This window comes from Cryptomeria japonica, chromosome 11 (genome assembly GCF_030272615.1).
Source record: "Cryptomeria japonica chromosome 11, Sugi_1.0, whole genome shotgun sequence".
Taxonomy (NCBI): Eukaryota; Viridiplantae; Streptophyta; class Pinopsida; order Cupressales; family Cupressaceae; genus Cryptomeria; species Cryptomeria japonica.
The window spans coordinates 425,045,788-425,061,859 of NC_081415.1; the positions used below are offsets into that span (position 1 = coordinate 425,045,788).

Sequence of the window (16,072 nt, forward strand, 5' to 3'; positions counted from 1 at the left end):
TGATTCGTTTTCATATTGGAGGTCAATGGGACTAGTAATGTCAGTCGGTTTGTCTTGACCACTTCAGTGCTCTGTGCCGCTCCCTCCTTCTCTTTAGCCCTTAGCTTGTCCTCTTTTGCCTTCTTTTTCTCCTCTTCCTCTGTCTTCCTTTTCTCTTCTTCCTTCTTCTCCTCTTCTTTCCGCTTCTCTTCGTCTTCATCCTTCTTCTTCTTCTTCTCCTCTTCCTGCTTCCTCTTCTCCTCTTCCTTTCTCTTCTCCTCTTTCTTTCTCTTCTCCTCTTCCTTCTTTTCTGCTTCCTTCCATTTCTCTTCTTCTTTCTTTTCTGATTCCTTCTTCTTCTTCTCTTCCTCTTGTCTATTATTCTCCTCTTCTTTTCTCTTGTTCTCTTCCTATTTCCTCTTTTTTTTTTCTTTTCTCTTTTCCTCTTCCTGTTTCCTTTTTTCTTCTTCTTTTCTCTTTTCCTCTTCCTGTTTCTACTTTTCTTCTTGTTTTCTCTTTTCCTCTTCCTGTTTCCTCTTTTCTTCTTGTTCTGCATGTTTCTTCTTTTCTTCTTCCTGTTGCTTCTTCTCTTCCTCTGCCTTTTTTTCATGTCCTGTCGCTTCTGTTGATGTACCCAAAGTAACATCTTCACCATTCAAGGCATCAACATAAATGGGTTTCATTTGATTAGTGACTGGTACTCCTTCACTGTCATACATCCAATTTATTGATTTCCGGTTCTTGCTTAGCTTTCATGTTGGCTTCTGCCACTTGGTGCAACTTTAAAGCAGATTGAGCAAGGGAGTGGGTATCTTTTACCACTTCCGGGACTTTTCCTTCTAGCAACAGGAGTCTTCTTCTTCTCATGAAGAAGAGGCCCTTATATCTTTCCACCACTTCATAAAGTTCTGAAGTAGGTACATCAAGAAAGTATTGTGCAAATACTTCCTCTCTTATTTCCTGTTCCTTCTCTATGGAAATGTGCCATTTGTTATCTAAAGAATTATATAAAGAATCAGGTGTCTCAGATTTAATTTTTGATGGCCACCGGTCATTAATACATAAATATTTAATGACTTCCTGTTCAACTTCTTCCTCTTCATCATCATTAAAATCATCAAAGCACTCTTTCAAATCACCAAGCACTTTTCTTCTAACATTCTTAATAGTTCTTTGACAATGTATCAAAGGTTTGTAGGAGGAAATATCAATATTTACCGGTGCAGATGTTGTCGGTTCATTGCTGGTTGTCTTTGTCTTTTTCCTCATTTGCCTAGTCTTCTTAGGCTGTTCTTCAGACATGGTGTCCTCTGAGTCCAGTGTGTTGCCTTTTGTCTTCTACTTTCTCTCAAACACTTTGGTGGGTACAGCTTCTGGTTTCTTCTTTGCTGGTGACCGCTTGGTCACTTTAGGACTTGTTGCAGTAACCGGTGCCAATACTGAAGGCACTGCCTTTCCCTTCTTTACTGAAGGTTCTTCAATCGGTGTAACCCTTTCCAAATAGGTGTCGGTTCTCTTTCCCTTTGGGTCAAGGGGCAAGGCGAGTAGGGTAGAGGCATACCCATCTAGCATGTCATACATTACCTCATATCCCATGGGTTCCACTTCTTCCTATCTAGGCTCAACCGCCTCCATTATGCACTCATCAACTTTGATGGTGAAGCAGATGTCATCTTCATATTTCTTGACAATATCACCCGATATTATCACCCTTTGGCTCATTTTGTGTCTGAACTCATCAAAGTATTTGTTTAGAACTTCTAGATAATTGGTTCCAACCGCTTGAAGGCTTTCCTTGATTTGCTTTGTAACCGGTTGGTCGGTAGACCACTGAATATCTCCAACTCTTGGGAAGTAACCTTGGAAGTAGAAGAACAACCCAACCAATAGTTGTCCAAACTTAAATCTCAAGGCATTGTCCTATTTAATCAACTTCAAGTTCACCAGAAGTTACCTTTGGTGCATAAATCAAATGATGCATCTTCCATGATCATCCTGTAGGCAGCATTTACCACTGCAACAGAGACAGAGTTGATCCTGCTAGCATAAAATGTCTGGTAACCTATTACCATGCAGGCACATTTGACCAGATCGTCCTTGATGGGATTGATGGTCATTCCCCATTGGTCACTCATAGAACCGGTGAGCTTAGTCATTTTCATCTTGCTGATCTTCCTTAGGGTTGGCACTTCACCGATATTACAAAAACTGGTGACAACATGAACAGCTTTCAGTGTGATGTCATGTGTCCGCTCTAAGTACATTTTGTCACCATGCACTCTGCTCAGAATGATGCGGATGTGATCATCTGAAAAAATTTCAAGGAAATAGACCTCATTGTGAAGCTTCTTCCTTTCCAAGATGTTGAATTCTGGTTTGATCTTCTTTTCCTTTCCGCAGAATAAGCTTAACTGAGAATGGATCATCAAAGATCCTAGGTCTTCAATTTTACAATCAATATAATCTAAAATACCTTCCTCCACTATAACACCAGTGGGTATTTGAGATAGGGCATTATATTTTGTCTTCTGTTGGATGAAGTCTACTAAATCAACGGGTGCACTAGAACTAGAGTGTGATGCGGAAGCCATGATAAATAGAGAAATTCATAAAATACCTTCGTAAATCAAAATTTAGGGCTTGCAAATTCCACTTCGCCACACACTCCTTCGGTTGTTGAAATACCACTTTGTGTTCTACACTTGACCGACTGATATTAGCTTTTGATTCTTCAAGGTTTTGAAAATTCTTCGAATCGCAATCCAAATCACTTTTTATCTCTCAGCACTTAAAAACTTCTTCGCTTGAGAACTGATAAGTGAAAAATGACTTGAAAAATCCTTTTAAACAAGTTCTTCACCTACCATAATAAATGTTCCACTATTAGGGCAAGAACCCTAATTTGCCTTTTACTGTTTCCGATCTTCTGCCAATTGACAGGTGTCACATACCAGTTAAGGTCTCTTACTGGAGTCAATCAGGGGTTTGAAACATTTCACCGTTTCCCCCCCTAAGCTTTTCTGATGCTTAGTTTGCCAGTTCAGTGACTTCCACACTAGGTGCAGAAACCAGTTCTTCTTGAATCACTTCTTCTGGCTTCTTCTTTCAGGTTTTCTTCATATCCGCTTGAACAATTTCAACATCAATATTTCCTTCCGAAGTGACCAGTATATCATCTGATATATTCTTTCTCATTCTGCAAAATCTTGTTGTATGACCTGATTTGTTGCAATGATAGCAAATCATTCTAGGTGCTCTCCAAGGTCCATTGTTCATGTTTCCATTCTTCCTTCTGCATGTTACAGTAGTGTGACCACTACCATGACAGATCAAATAGGTTGCTCTCCAATCGATTGTCGCTTGATAGCCACTACTTCCTGACTAATGATTATAGGTATTAAACTGGTTTGGGTTCTGGTTCCCAGAGGGTTCAGGAAAAACTCCTTGACTCCTTTGAGGATACCTTCCGATGTTGTGCATGACAGACCTGCATTCAAATGCTCTATGCCCAAACTTGTTGCATGCATAACAATTACCTTTGAATCTATTGGGTCTAGGCTTATCATTTAGAAAATAAGGAAAATTATTGTAAGCCTTACTTCTACATACATTAGCAGTGTGTCCTTCCTTGAGACAATTAAAGCAAACAGGTTTGAACTTTTGCTTACCTTTATCATTTGGTGTCGGTTGCTTCTTTGATGCTCCATCTTTTGTTCCAGAGGTCTTACCTTCCTCATATTCAGAGAAACCAAGTCCATTGGTATTCTTTACCGGTTTAGCAGATTCAAGCTTTTGCTCTAGCTTAATAGAGCTCTTATTGAATTTGGCAAGTATTTCCTTTGACTCAGTGAGTTCTTTGGAAATAGCAGCTGGATTCCTTTAAGGTTGTATTCTCAGAAACAGCCATGTGTAGTTCACCTTGCATTTCTTCCTTTTCCACTTTACTTTCATGAAGATGAGCGGTAAGTGCACTAATCTCTTGTTTCAGCTTGGAGATCTCATGATCTTTGTCTTTTACCAGATCTTCAGCTTTCCTCCGATTCTCAAGCTCTTGACACATTCTGATAGTTAGTCCTTCAAGTTCCCTTCTTAGGTTGGCATTGGACTCATTCGGTTTTTGAACTTCTTGAACTAGGGCTTCCATGTCCGCTTCATCAGAAGAACTATTTTCAGTTAGCTCCATCAGTTTTTCAGCATGCTCTCTTTTTTTTGCCTGAGAGGCCTTATATTTGACTTTAAGTTCATCATAGGCTTGCTCAGTCTGAGTGAGTCGATGAGTAATTTCCCTCATAGTGTATTCCCCCATATCTCTTTCCAAGTGGTTAGACTTATAGAAAGGTTGGCTCTGATACCAATTGATGAATACTAAGAGGCGGGGTGAATTAGTATACCAAAAAATACTGAACTCAAACACTTTAATAGTCTAGCAGTAAACCAGTATAACAGTTTAACTAACAAACAGGTTAACACAAATGTAAACCAAACAGCAAGTAAGGAATTCACCCACAGAAGCACAATCACCATAACATAAGAGATTTTGACATGGAAACCCAAATGGGAAAAACCATGGTGAGATGAAACTCACAAGTAACTATCTGCAGAATAGTAACCAGACCGGTTAAGGTCAGACCGGTTAAGGTCATACAATGTTCTTTACCAGAACAGATCCTATTAGGAATCTCAATCTCTGTTAGGAGATAAGTTCGATTAAAGACTACCTTGTGAGAGGATTTCAGATCCATAGATGTGAATCACCTTGTTAGAGGATTTACAAAGGCTTTTTTGGGCCTACCCGGTTAAGGGTTTCCGACTTGTCAAAGATGTGAGTAATCAACAAGTGAATGATCTAGCAAATAGCACAGTCTGCTTGGTTAGATCCATGATAGCTCATTGCTAATGCATTTTAGCATTACTTCAATCTTCAGTAAATCCACACTCTGTTACAGCACACAGACTTGATCTTCTCTATTAAGATCGCACATTCAAAAACTCATCAACCACCAAAAACCCTAACAACCACACAACCTAAAACCCTAGATATGATGTCCTTAAAAAAGAATCTGATTTCATGTCGGTCCAATAGGATTACATTGCAAGTTCCTAGGTTCAGTGTATCTAGACACATTTGGTAACATGACACAAAATCACCATCAAAGTGTCGGTGGATGGTAACTCATCACAAAAATATACCGGTTGGTAACTCATCACAAAGTATTACTAGTTTATACAACTTTACCGATTACCGGTTGGTAACTCAGAGTAATACCGGTTTAATTATTACTAGTTGACAAAAATGAAGACTGGGAAAATGATAATTTCCGCTTTTAGTTCCTTTGCTCCATTCCGCTTGAGATCCTCGAACCGCTTGAGGTCTTCATGCCGCTTGAGATCGGTAAACACTTTCTGCAAAACACTGATAGTCTAAAGACTACAACATAATACCAGTTTGGAACAAATACCGGTTGAGCATAATTCATACATTCAAAAAGTGATCTCATAGAAAGTGTGTGTCCATCAATGACAATCACAACATAATCATCAAAAATGCCAACAGTCAAAGGGGGAGAGATATTCATGTGAAAAATAGAGCTTAACAAAGATATTAGTCAAAGGGGGAGGAACCAAATTTTAGATTGGTTGTATCCCACTGGGGAGTTTGATTAAGGACTATGGATGTTTAATTGATACAGAGATAATTATTTCAGAACTTCATTGATATATCATTTGTGGGAGGTTGTTGGATGTCTTCCATTGGGGGATTTTTGTTTGGGATTTCTTGCCAGTTGGATATTTTTCACATCTAGTGTTTCCATCAATTCCAAAGGGGGAGATTGTTGGCAATTTGGAGGAATTAATTATGTGTTGCATTAATATTTGTCATTGATGTCAACACTAGTTGTTTTGTTGTCTACCGGGTTCTGGTAGAGTGGTTGGATTATGATGTTGATCTGGAGATCTTCTTTGGTTTGCTTTGGTTTGTGGAATTGGTTTGGAATGGTTATTCATGTGTTCCTGATGTGTATCACATTCAATTGGTTTGGGATTTGATGATCTGAAAACTATCATTTGTTCTAATAAGCCTTTTGGTTACCGGTAAGTGTTCTACCGGTAGAGCTTTGTTGAAGATATTTTGATGAATCCGATAAGTGGTGTTGGTGCGGATTCAAGAAGGTTATCAGGATGCAGATGGTTATCTTGTTCGTGTTCCAGTTGATCGGTGGTGTTTCATTTGGCTTATGGAGACCTATTTTAAGTCTGGTTCTATTATGTTAGGTTATGGACCGGTTTATGTAACATGTTGGTTGATGCTCCTGATGCATTACCGATTGGATTTATTGTTTGGTTAATGTTGTTTTGGTCTTATGCCGACTTGGATTATTATTGGTTTGTGGTTTTATGTGATGGATTTATTGTATTATCTTTTAGGTGGCCGCCCTAATTGCTTAGGTCCCGGGTTGGTATATATATGATGTAAGATCTCTTTGTAGATCATGTAATGGACGTATGGTTATGGGATTATCTGTGTACAAATAAATTTGTAATCATATGCAGAGGTTTTGGTCGATCATAGGTGATCGAGTTGGAATTATGTAAGAGGTTTAAGACCTCCGATATTGAGCTTAAACTAGAACTGTACTTAGGCATATGAGATGCTATTGTAGTAGTTCAATCTTCATTCTGGATTGTAGTCTGATGTCTTTTGTAGTCAGTGAGACTCCTTTTATTATGAGTAGTGTGCTCTAGGTTGTTGGCCTTCCTGCATGTGTAGGCCCCTTATTGTAATATTTATTCATCTGATCAGTGGATAGATATTGTGGGTCTCCAATCCCACCGTGGTTTTTCCTCATTGAGGTTTTTCACATATAAATTTGTGGTGTTATGGTGTTCATCTTTGTGGTTGCATTGTTACTTATTGTTATCTTATCTTATGTATACCAGTTTCTAAGTTGTGTTAATAAGGTTTAAATTCATCATTTTGGCAGAACACTAATTCTCCCCCCCTCTCAGTGTTCTTGGATCCCAACACATGGCTAATTAAATCTTGTCACATGTACACCAAGTCTGCAGGTGGGAGCAAATATGTTTCTACTGCATGGTGGTGTTGGTGTCCTCTCTGCCAAATCAAAGAGTGCCAAGTGGTTGTGTGCAAGTTGGAGGCCAAAGTGGCAGGCGTGCAAGTGGAGTGGTGCGAGGACACGATGCAACTTGTCAGAAACAAGAGATGTCAGTTGGAGAAATAGAGGCTCCAATGGGAACCAAGCGACAATCAAGGAGCCTGCACATGCGGCCTATTATGGGATGGTGGGGTCGTAAAAGTATAATCCCTACAACAATACGAATGTGGTAGTACGGTGGGGTGGGGGTAAACAACCCTCCCAAACAATAATATTTTTTTTTATTTTTAAACTAAAAAAAAATTACAATGACTTTTTCATCGTGAATAATAAAAATAATAGAATTTTAAAATAAGAATTCGCAGAAATTTTTTATTTTTTTATTTTTTTTGCAAAATCATACCATACAGCCTAATAGGCTAATTTTTCATCCAAAGCCTCAAAATTGAATTTCACCAAAAATAGGTGAATTTATACTCAAAATTCATGAAAATGGCTTCCTGGACACAATGGCAAGGTTGAAATCGATGCAGGATGCTCCCAAAAAGCGCTACTCCTCAGATATTGTCACGAACCCATAATTGATGTATGAACTAATATATTAATACATATATACTTGTTAATTATTTTGAATATCGACATCAATTAATCAATTAATTAATAATCTATTTCAATTAATAAAATAAACTAGTATAATATAAATATAATATTAATATTAATATAGTTAATATTAATATAATATAATCAATTAATATAATCAATTAATATAAATATAACTAATATTAATATTAATATAATATAATCAATTAATCAAAATAATAAAATACCATATTCCAAATTGATCGTTATAATCCATCAAATATACAATTAACATTAATTAGTAATTAATGTAATTAATAAAATATTAATTATTTAAAACATCTATCAAATATATAATAAATATTATTATATGTTAGTAAGTAATATATGCAATAACATAATAATCGCCATAGTACAAAGTCGAAAGCATAAATCATAATACAAATAAACTTAGGGATGCATGTTAAATCGATTTTTAACTAAACCTTGCAAACATTAGTTTTATTTCCGAAGCGGCAACAGTCTGAACGAACAGTCACGGCTCACACCCAAGCTAACATACAAATACGGAAGGGGAGGAGGTATAACAAAACCACGGAGAACAAAAAAAGAAGAGTGTTGGAGATAATGCCAGAGACAGGTTCACTTTATTTACAATGATAATATTTCTATATGCAATTTTATTTACGCAGAAATAATGATTACAAATTCCATTTACTGCGCATTCACCGTAGGAAATAACAGTAACAAAATATTAATTAGACTGTGAATGTCTCCGAATATGGTGGCCATATTCAGAGACATTACTTAATGATATTTAGCAATATATGTTAAATTACTTTAGTATTGGGTAATATGTTGCTAGTTACCTTTTTGCTGGGATTGGTATCTCCATAATATGTCATTGCCTACAATGGACTGGGAGTTTGCTAGTGGATAGGGCAACCATCTTGGGGCTAGACCAACCATGGGAGCTTGAGGTGGGTTGTTGCCATCCTAAGGGAAGTAATTCTACCATCCACTATAGGAGTGGGATAGGATTTGGAAATATAATCCCAACAAGGGTTTAGTATATATATTGCCAAAAGCTTGTATTAACAATTCAGAATTAGGAAATCTGGTCTATAGTCAGTAATCTATAATCTCCTCTCTTGTAGAGTACAATACTAATCTAGATTATTGAAATTCTGTGACTTCGGTTCATTACTAGTGGTATCAGAGCATCTATCCTACCATCTTGTTAATCTTATGCAAACCTACGAGAGAAGAAGGAAACAACCCACAATGAATGAGTTGGCCAATGAGATGAGATCCTATATGGAACAAACAAACCAAGTATTGGTAAATCAAATGGAAAAATCAAATCAAGCCCTCCTCCAAGCCCTACAAAACATGGGAAAATCTATTGATAGTCTTAAAGGAAATTCCTTGAATGGGAGGGATGTAAGTTCAAACCATTCAAAAAACAACAACAGCCCTTCATCCTCTAGGGTACCCAAACCCACCTTCCTAACTAGAGAGGGATCACCGGGGGAGGAAGAAAGAGACATACAAAATACAAATAGCACCATGGACAATGCCAGAGCTTATGCTAGCCTTGAACCAGAAATTAGAGACCTCATAACCTTTAGAGAATTTTGTGAAGGACAAAGACAAAAAGCACCGAGGAGAGCACGAGCTAACACAAATAAATATTTGAGACATAAAGTCAACAAGATAACCCTCCCGAATTTTTATGGGTCCAAAAAGATTTCCGCTCATGCCTGGTTACAAAAGTTAAATACCTACCTCACCCTTAGTCCAATGGTTGAGGAAGAAGCACTTCAGTTCGCTATCTTACACTTAGAAGGTTTAGCACATGAATGGTGGTACCATGGTATTTTCACTTAGGGACACCAAAATGTAACTACATATGAAGATTTCTCATAGAGACTTATCAAAAGATTTGACAGAAGTCACCCTCAAGAAAATTTCAAAAAACTGACTCAGATTAGACAGCATGGGGGAGCAAAAGATTATATAGCTGAATTTCAAAAAAATTCAGTGCAAGTAATAGGAATAGATGATGACCATCGTGCTTACCTATTTGTGGAAGGACTAAAAGACTCACTAAAAGGACTAGTAAGTGCCTTCCAGCCCACATCCTTGGATGATGCCATTGATAAAGCACTAAGGTTAGAGGGGTCAACAAATAACAACAGACTCTCAACCTACCACAGCAAACCATTCCATAAGAGAGATGAACCCCATAAAAGAGAGGAATACCCCAAAGACTCCCTAAACCTAGAACAAAGGAAAAGATTAAGAAGGGCGAGACAATGCTACATATGCAAAGGGCCCTGGGAGCTAGGTCACCAATGTGAGGGGAAAAAGGACCATGAAAAGAAAAGAATATGTTTCAAATGCAAGGAAAAATGGGAACTGAGGCACAAATGTGAGAAAAGAGGAAGGGCACACAATATAGAAATAACCTCTGAAGAAGAAGATGAGGATAATGTAAATAAGAAAGCAAGACACGAAGAAGAAGAAGAAGAAGAAGAAGAGGGGGAGGAATATGGGGTGATAGCTTCTTTGACCCAAGCTCTCGAGAATTGAGTCCTAAGGATCAAAAGTATTATCCAAGGGAGAAAAAACATATCACTAATTGATAGAGGGGCATCCCACAACTTCATAGATGAAAAACTTGTTGCGAAGATGAAATTAAAAAACCGAGATTTCAAAGGATTTACAGCCACCCAAGCTATGGGTTCTTTAGTCAAGTGTACAAAAGTAGTTCCTCAACAAGAGATTATGTTGGGAAAACACTCCATTAGAGTGGATTTGCATGTTGTTCCATTACACAATGACATTATCCTAGGGTCACCATGGATATATTCCTTGGGATGTTTTAAATTTGATCTTCCTAACTTAAGGATCCAATTCATGCAAGCGGGGCAAGAAATAACATTAGAAGGAACCCCTAACGGGTCTCCCCAGTTAGTTTCATGTAAAACGATGGAAAGGATTTTTAGGAAGGGGAGAGGTGAGTGGGTCACCCAATGCCTAGTCTTGGAAAAATCTGCCACAAAGGGACCAACCATTCATGTCGATATTCAACCCATTATCAAGAGGTATAAAAAGGTATTTGATGACATTTCCCCAGGCTTACCGCCAAAAAGAGGATTCGAGCATGTCATAGAACTAGAGGAAGGAGAAAAACCAGTGATTACTACTCCATATAGGCACCCACAAAAATATAAGGATGAAATTGAGAGAACAATAAAAGAACTCCTAGAAATGGGACACATACAACCTAGCTCAAGTCCTTTTGCTTCATCAGTGGTACTTGTCAAAAAGAAAGATGGAACAATGTGGATGTGTATAGACTACAAAGCGCTAAACAAAAAAACTATAAAGAATCGCTACCCCATTCCGAGAGTAGATGAACTTGTGGATGAATTACATGGGGATAAATACTTCTCAAAAATTGATTTAAGATCGAAATATCACCAAATAAGGATGAGGGAAGAAGATGTGCCTAAAACATCTTTTCGATGCCATTATGGGCATTTTGAATTCTTGGTTCTACACTTTGGGCTTACTAATGCCCCGACTACCTTTCAATCATGTATGAATCACACATTCCGGAAACAATTAAGGAAGTTCTTGTTAATATTTTTTGATGATATCCTAATCTATAGTAAGACATGGCAAGAACACCTCCAGCATATTGAAGAGGTACTAAGTATCCTAGAATCCAAATCCCTATTCGCTAAAGCTTCAAAATGCAAGTTCGAATTGAAAGAAATTCTCTATTTAGGCCACAAAATAAATGAAGAAGGAGTCAGTGTGGATGAAGAAAAGATTAAGGCAATCAAGGAATGGCCAAAACCAAAAACTCTGACACAACTTAGAGGCTTCTTGGGACTATGCAGTTATTACAGACGCTTCATCAAGGGTTTCTCAAAAATAGCTGCCCCCTTAACAGATTTAACAAAGAAAGGAGATTTCAGCTGGAATGAGATAGCACAACAAGCCTTTGAGGAATTAAAGATAGCAATGAGTTCATGCCCCGTCCTAGCTATTCCGGACTTTTCACAAGCTTTTGAGTTACAGTGTGATGCCTCAAGAGAAGGAATTGGAGTTGTACTCATGCAAAACAAACATCCCATTGCTTTTGAGAGCCGTAAACTTACAGATAGTGAGCGACATTATTCTATTTATGATAAGGAGATGCTAGCAATCATGCATGCCTTAGCAAAGTTTAGACAATACTTGGTGTGTGGGAGATTCAACATCAAAACTGATCATAACAGCTTAAGATTTTTTATGAATCAAAAGGATCTTAATGATCATCAGCAAAAATGGGTAAGCCGAATCTAGGCTTACAAATTTGACATTGAGTATGTCAAGGGTACCAATAATGTGGTAGCAGATGCATTATCTCATCGTAGCCACATAAAATCACTTACAAGTATCATTGGAGATTGGAAAAAAGACATTATTGCAGAATACACTAAAGACCCACAAACTACTGAGATTATGGAGGGAAAAATACCAAGTGATGAATACAAAATAGTTGAAGAACTCATTCTATACAAAGGAAGGGTACTCCTGGTAGTAAACTCCAAGATTAAGGAAAGGTTTATAAGGGAGTATCATGACAACCCTTTATCAGAGCATCCAGGATTCTATAAGACTTACAAACAAATCTGAGAAAGATATTCATGGAAAGGGCTTAAGAGGGATATTATGAAGTATGTTCAGGAGTGTATGACATGTCAAAGGAATAAGGCAGGACATAATCACCCAGCTGGTCTATTACAGCCATTACCCATCCCTAATAAAAAATGGGAGAGCCTCTCAATGGATTTCATCATAGGGCTACCCAAAGTTCATGATAAAGATTGCATTTTTGTGGTAGTGGACAAACTAACCAAGTACGCACACTTCCTTGCAATTTCCACCCACTATAAAGCACCCCAGATAGCAGAGATATTCTTCAAAGAGATTTTTAGATTACATGGATTACCCAGAAACATTATCAGTGATAGGGATAGTAAGTTTCTCAGCCTATTCTGGCAAGAGCTTTTTCGATTAGCAGGAACAGAATTAACCCCCAGCACAAGTTACCATCCCCAGATAGATGGACAAACATAAATTATTAACAAATGGATAGAGGGATATCTCAGGAACTATGTAACAGGACAACAAAATGCATGGATCAAATGGCTACATTTAGGGGAATATTGTTATAATACCACCCATCATATGTCTATCAAGATGAGTCCATTTAACGCTTTATATGGATATGAGGCCACCACATTCAGAGATTTGATCACTCGGGGAAGCAAAGTACCAGGGGCCAAAGATTTCATCCAACAAAGCATTGATATTATGAACACTCTCAAAGACAATCTTCACCATGCTCAGAATCAACAAAAGATATATGTTGATCGTATGCGTGTGGAAAGATCTTTCGAAATCAGTGATCTAGTATTTTTGAGATTACAACCATATAAGCAATCCTCTCTTAAGGTAAGCAGTGCGGAGAAGCTAAAGACGAGATTCTATGGACCATACAAGGTCGTAGGGAGGATAGGCAAAGTAGCCTATGAGTTAGAACTACCCAGGAATAGCAGGATTCATAACATCTTTCATGTATCCATGCTTAAAAGGGTCATTGGGCAACAAGTCAGTCCTTGTGTCGAATTGCCGCCACTAGATGATGAAGGAAAATTTATTTTGGAACCTGAAGTGATCCTGGATAAACGTGAAAAAGGACTAAGAAACAGGACTATTCCAGAATACTTAGTAAAATGGAAAGGTTTACCAAAAGAAGATGCTTCTTGGGTAGGGGAAGAGTTCACTTCTCATCCTAGATTGCTTGAGGACAAGCAAATTCAGGAGGGGTGGACTGTCACGAACCCATAATTGATGTATGAACTAATATATTAATACATATATACTTGTTAATTATTGCGAATATCGACATCAATTAATCAATTAATTAATAATCTATTTCAATTAATAAAATAAACTAGTATAATATTAATATTAATATAATATAATCAATTAATCAAATAATATAATCAAGTAATATAATATAATATAATCAATTAATATAATATAATATAATTGTTAGAATATTTAATCTTTACTTAGCTTAGGTTTATTTGTATTTAGTTTAGGATATTCCTTTGGAATTCCTACATGTAATTTGTCCTCTAGTACATGTTTGAGGACAAGTCATTTCTTTTATTTTCCTTTATTAAGGAATATTAGATTTCCTCCATAAGAGGATGTGGACACATGGCACACACATTTTATGAATGGTGGCATTCATAGATTTGGGAGTTACTTTGTAACTCCTCTCCTCATCTCTATTTAAGAGATGTCTCCTCTCTCATTTCTTCTTAATGACAATATTGTAAAGAGCTTCTTGCTCTCTCTCTCTCTCTCTCTCATTTTAGGCATTGCCTCATTCATAATATCACAAGGGGTTTTTCTTTGCTTTTCCCCTTTCAAAAGTTCTTGTGCCTCCTTCTTCACATTTGGGTGATGCTCCAAGGTTTTGCTTTTCTCTTGGTAACAATTACTTCATCATAAACTTTCTTGGATTTTATTTTCCTTTCCTTGCTCTTGTATTTCCTTTCATGGTATTAGAGCAGGTTTCTAATCCTTGTTTTAAGTTGACATTGATGAAGGTTACCATTCTGTGGAGTTCACCTTGTTGGAGGCATTCTTGAGAGGAGAAGAAGTTATTTTTCTAATATTTTCTATTGTACAGGTTTTGGTTTCAGATTTTAATTTTTTTTTCAAACTTGTTAACAAGTTTGCCTGCAGGTTTAATCTTCTATTCTAGTTTTTTTTTATTAAAAAAGGGCTTTGGAAGGCTTGCCGCCAAAGTTTCTGGTTTTTTTTTAGTGTGCATAGTTTGGAAGGTTTACCGCCAAACTCAGTCTCCTTAATCTATTTGGTCGGCTTGCCGCCAAATCTGCTTTATTATTACATTGCATTCTCTATTTGTTTGCAGGTTCTAACATTTCCTTTACTTGCAAATATTTTTTGATAAAAATAAATTTCATATTATTACTTCATTAAATCTCTATGCATTTAAAAAAAAAACATCAGAGTTTAACATCTCTTGCAGGTTCTATCATCTTTCTTGCTTGCAGGGTTTTGTTAAAAAAAAAACAGTTTCATATTGCTACTCTATGTAATATTCATCTCCATTTTATTTGTGTTTATATCTCTATATTCTTAAATCACCTTTGCTAATCTGGTTCATTTTCCAGTTTGCCTATCTTCAGAATTGAAATAAATCATTTTCAGAGAGAAATTTTGCCTCTTTATTTATTATTGTAGATCTAAACTATATCGTTCTCCTTGCCTTGTTTCGCCTTTGAAAGATCTCATCATACACATTAATGTCCACAGTCTTGTCCAGCTAAACTGCCATGGCAGTGCCCACAAAGCCCTCAACACATTCAGCAATGAAACCCTTGAATTTAGCATTACTTAACGTCGCATCAACGAACTCAGATGGCCTAAAATTTGATTCCAGCTAGTTTTTGGGAATGCGGCGTTGAAGGTTGGGTTAAAAATTGTCGTGGCTGCCATCGTTCACACCATTCGAATTAGATATATAGAGTGATAAAAATGATAAAGTAAGGTGGATGCAGATTTAAGTAAAGAAAGCCCCCTTCACTACACTTCTAGAATTGTTGAGAATATTTTCGATCAGCGTTTGTAGGGTTTGCATGTTTTCAAACAGTGATAAAACCAAATTCCTGGCGAAACTTCTGACAAGAACAAAAATAAAACCTGTTCCAGTCGTCGTTAAAAGCTTGTCAACTGCCTTCTTCGCAACATCGGTTTTAGGGTTAGCTACATTGAAACCGTCAAAAATGCCTGCAGCCATAGCAGATGAAACCCCCGTTAGGATTTGATTAAATTCACTGCACTGAGCGATCTTATTGAGCTGTTTTAAACTTCTGGGTACCTCACCAGATCACACGAAATCTTCCATCTCATCCAACAGAAAACTCACTGTTTCTATAACCTTATTGTCGCCCTGCATTATTTGCATTATTTGCCTGCGTTGCCTGCACTATAACCCATCTATTCTTCATGGTCTAGGACTGCAATTTTATTTTTTTTTGAATCTTTCTTTTTGTTGGTAGCTTGCATTGTCCATGCAATAACGCCTTTCCTGTCTTTCTTGTTTCTGCTCCTTTCTGTCACCTGTGCAAAGCATCTTTCTGCATCAGTTACATATATTCTCTATTTTATAACTGTTTCACTAAAATTTAATCAATTTTAAATATTTCACTTATATTCTCTTCTCCTTTCTCTCATTCACGTTTATTCTAAGATTTGTAAATTTAAGAACTTTAAATATTCACGGCTTCAAGTAG

General features: G+C 37.1%; 1 protein-coding gene and 1 pseudogene across 1 annotated transcript; one reads left to right on the forward strand and one right to left on the reverse strand.

Annotated features, from left to right (window-relative positions):
* The first annotated feature begins 12,935 nt into the window (after positions 1-12,935).
* Positions 12,936-13,586, forward strand: LOC131860232 (uncharacterized). Its single transcript, XM_059214615.1, has one exon. The coding sequence runs from the start codon at positions 12,936-12,938 to the stop codon at positions 13,584-13,586; it is 651 nt and encodes a 216-aa protein (XP_059070598.1).
* A 1,441-nt stretch (positions 13,587-15,027) lies between these two features.
* Positions 15,028-15,576, reverse strand: LOC131860233 (protein PHLOEM PROTEIN 2-LIKE A10-like; annotated as a pseudogene).
* Between the last annotated feature and the right edge of the window lie 496 nt (positions 15,577-16,072).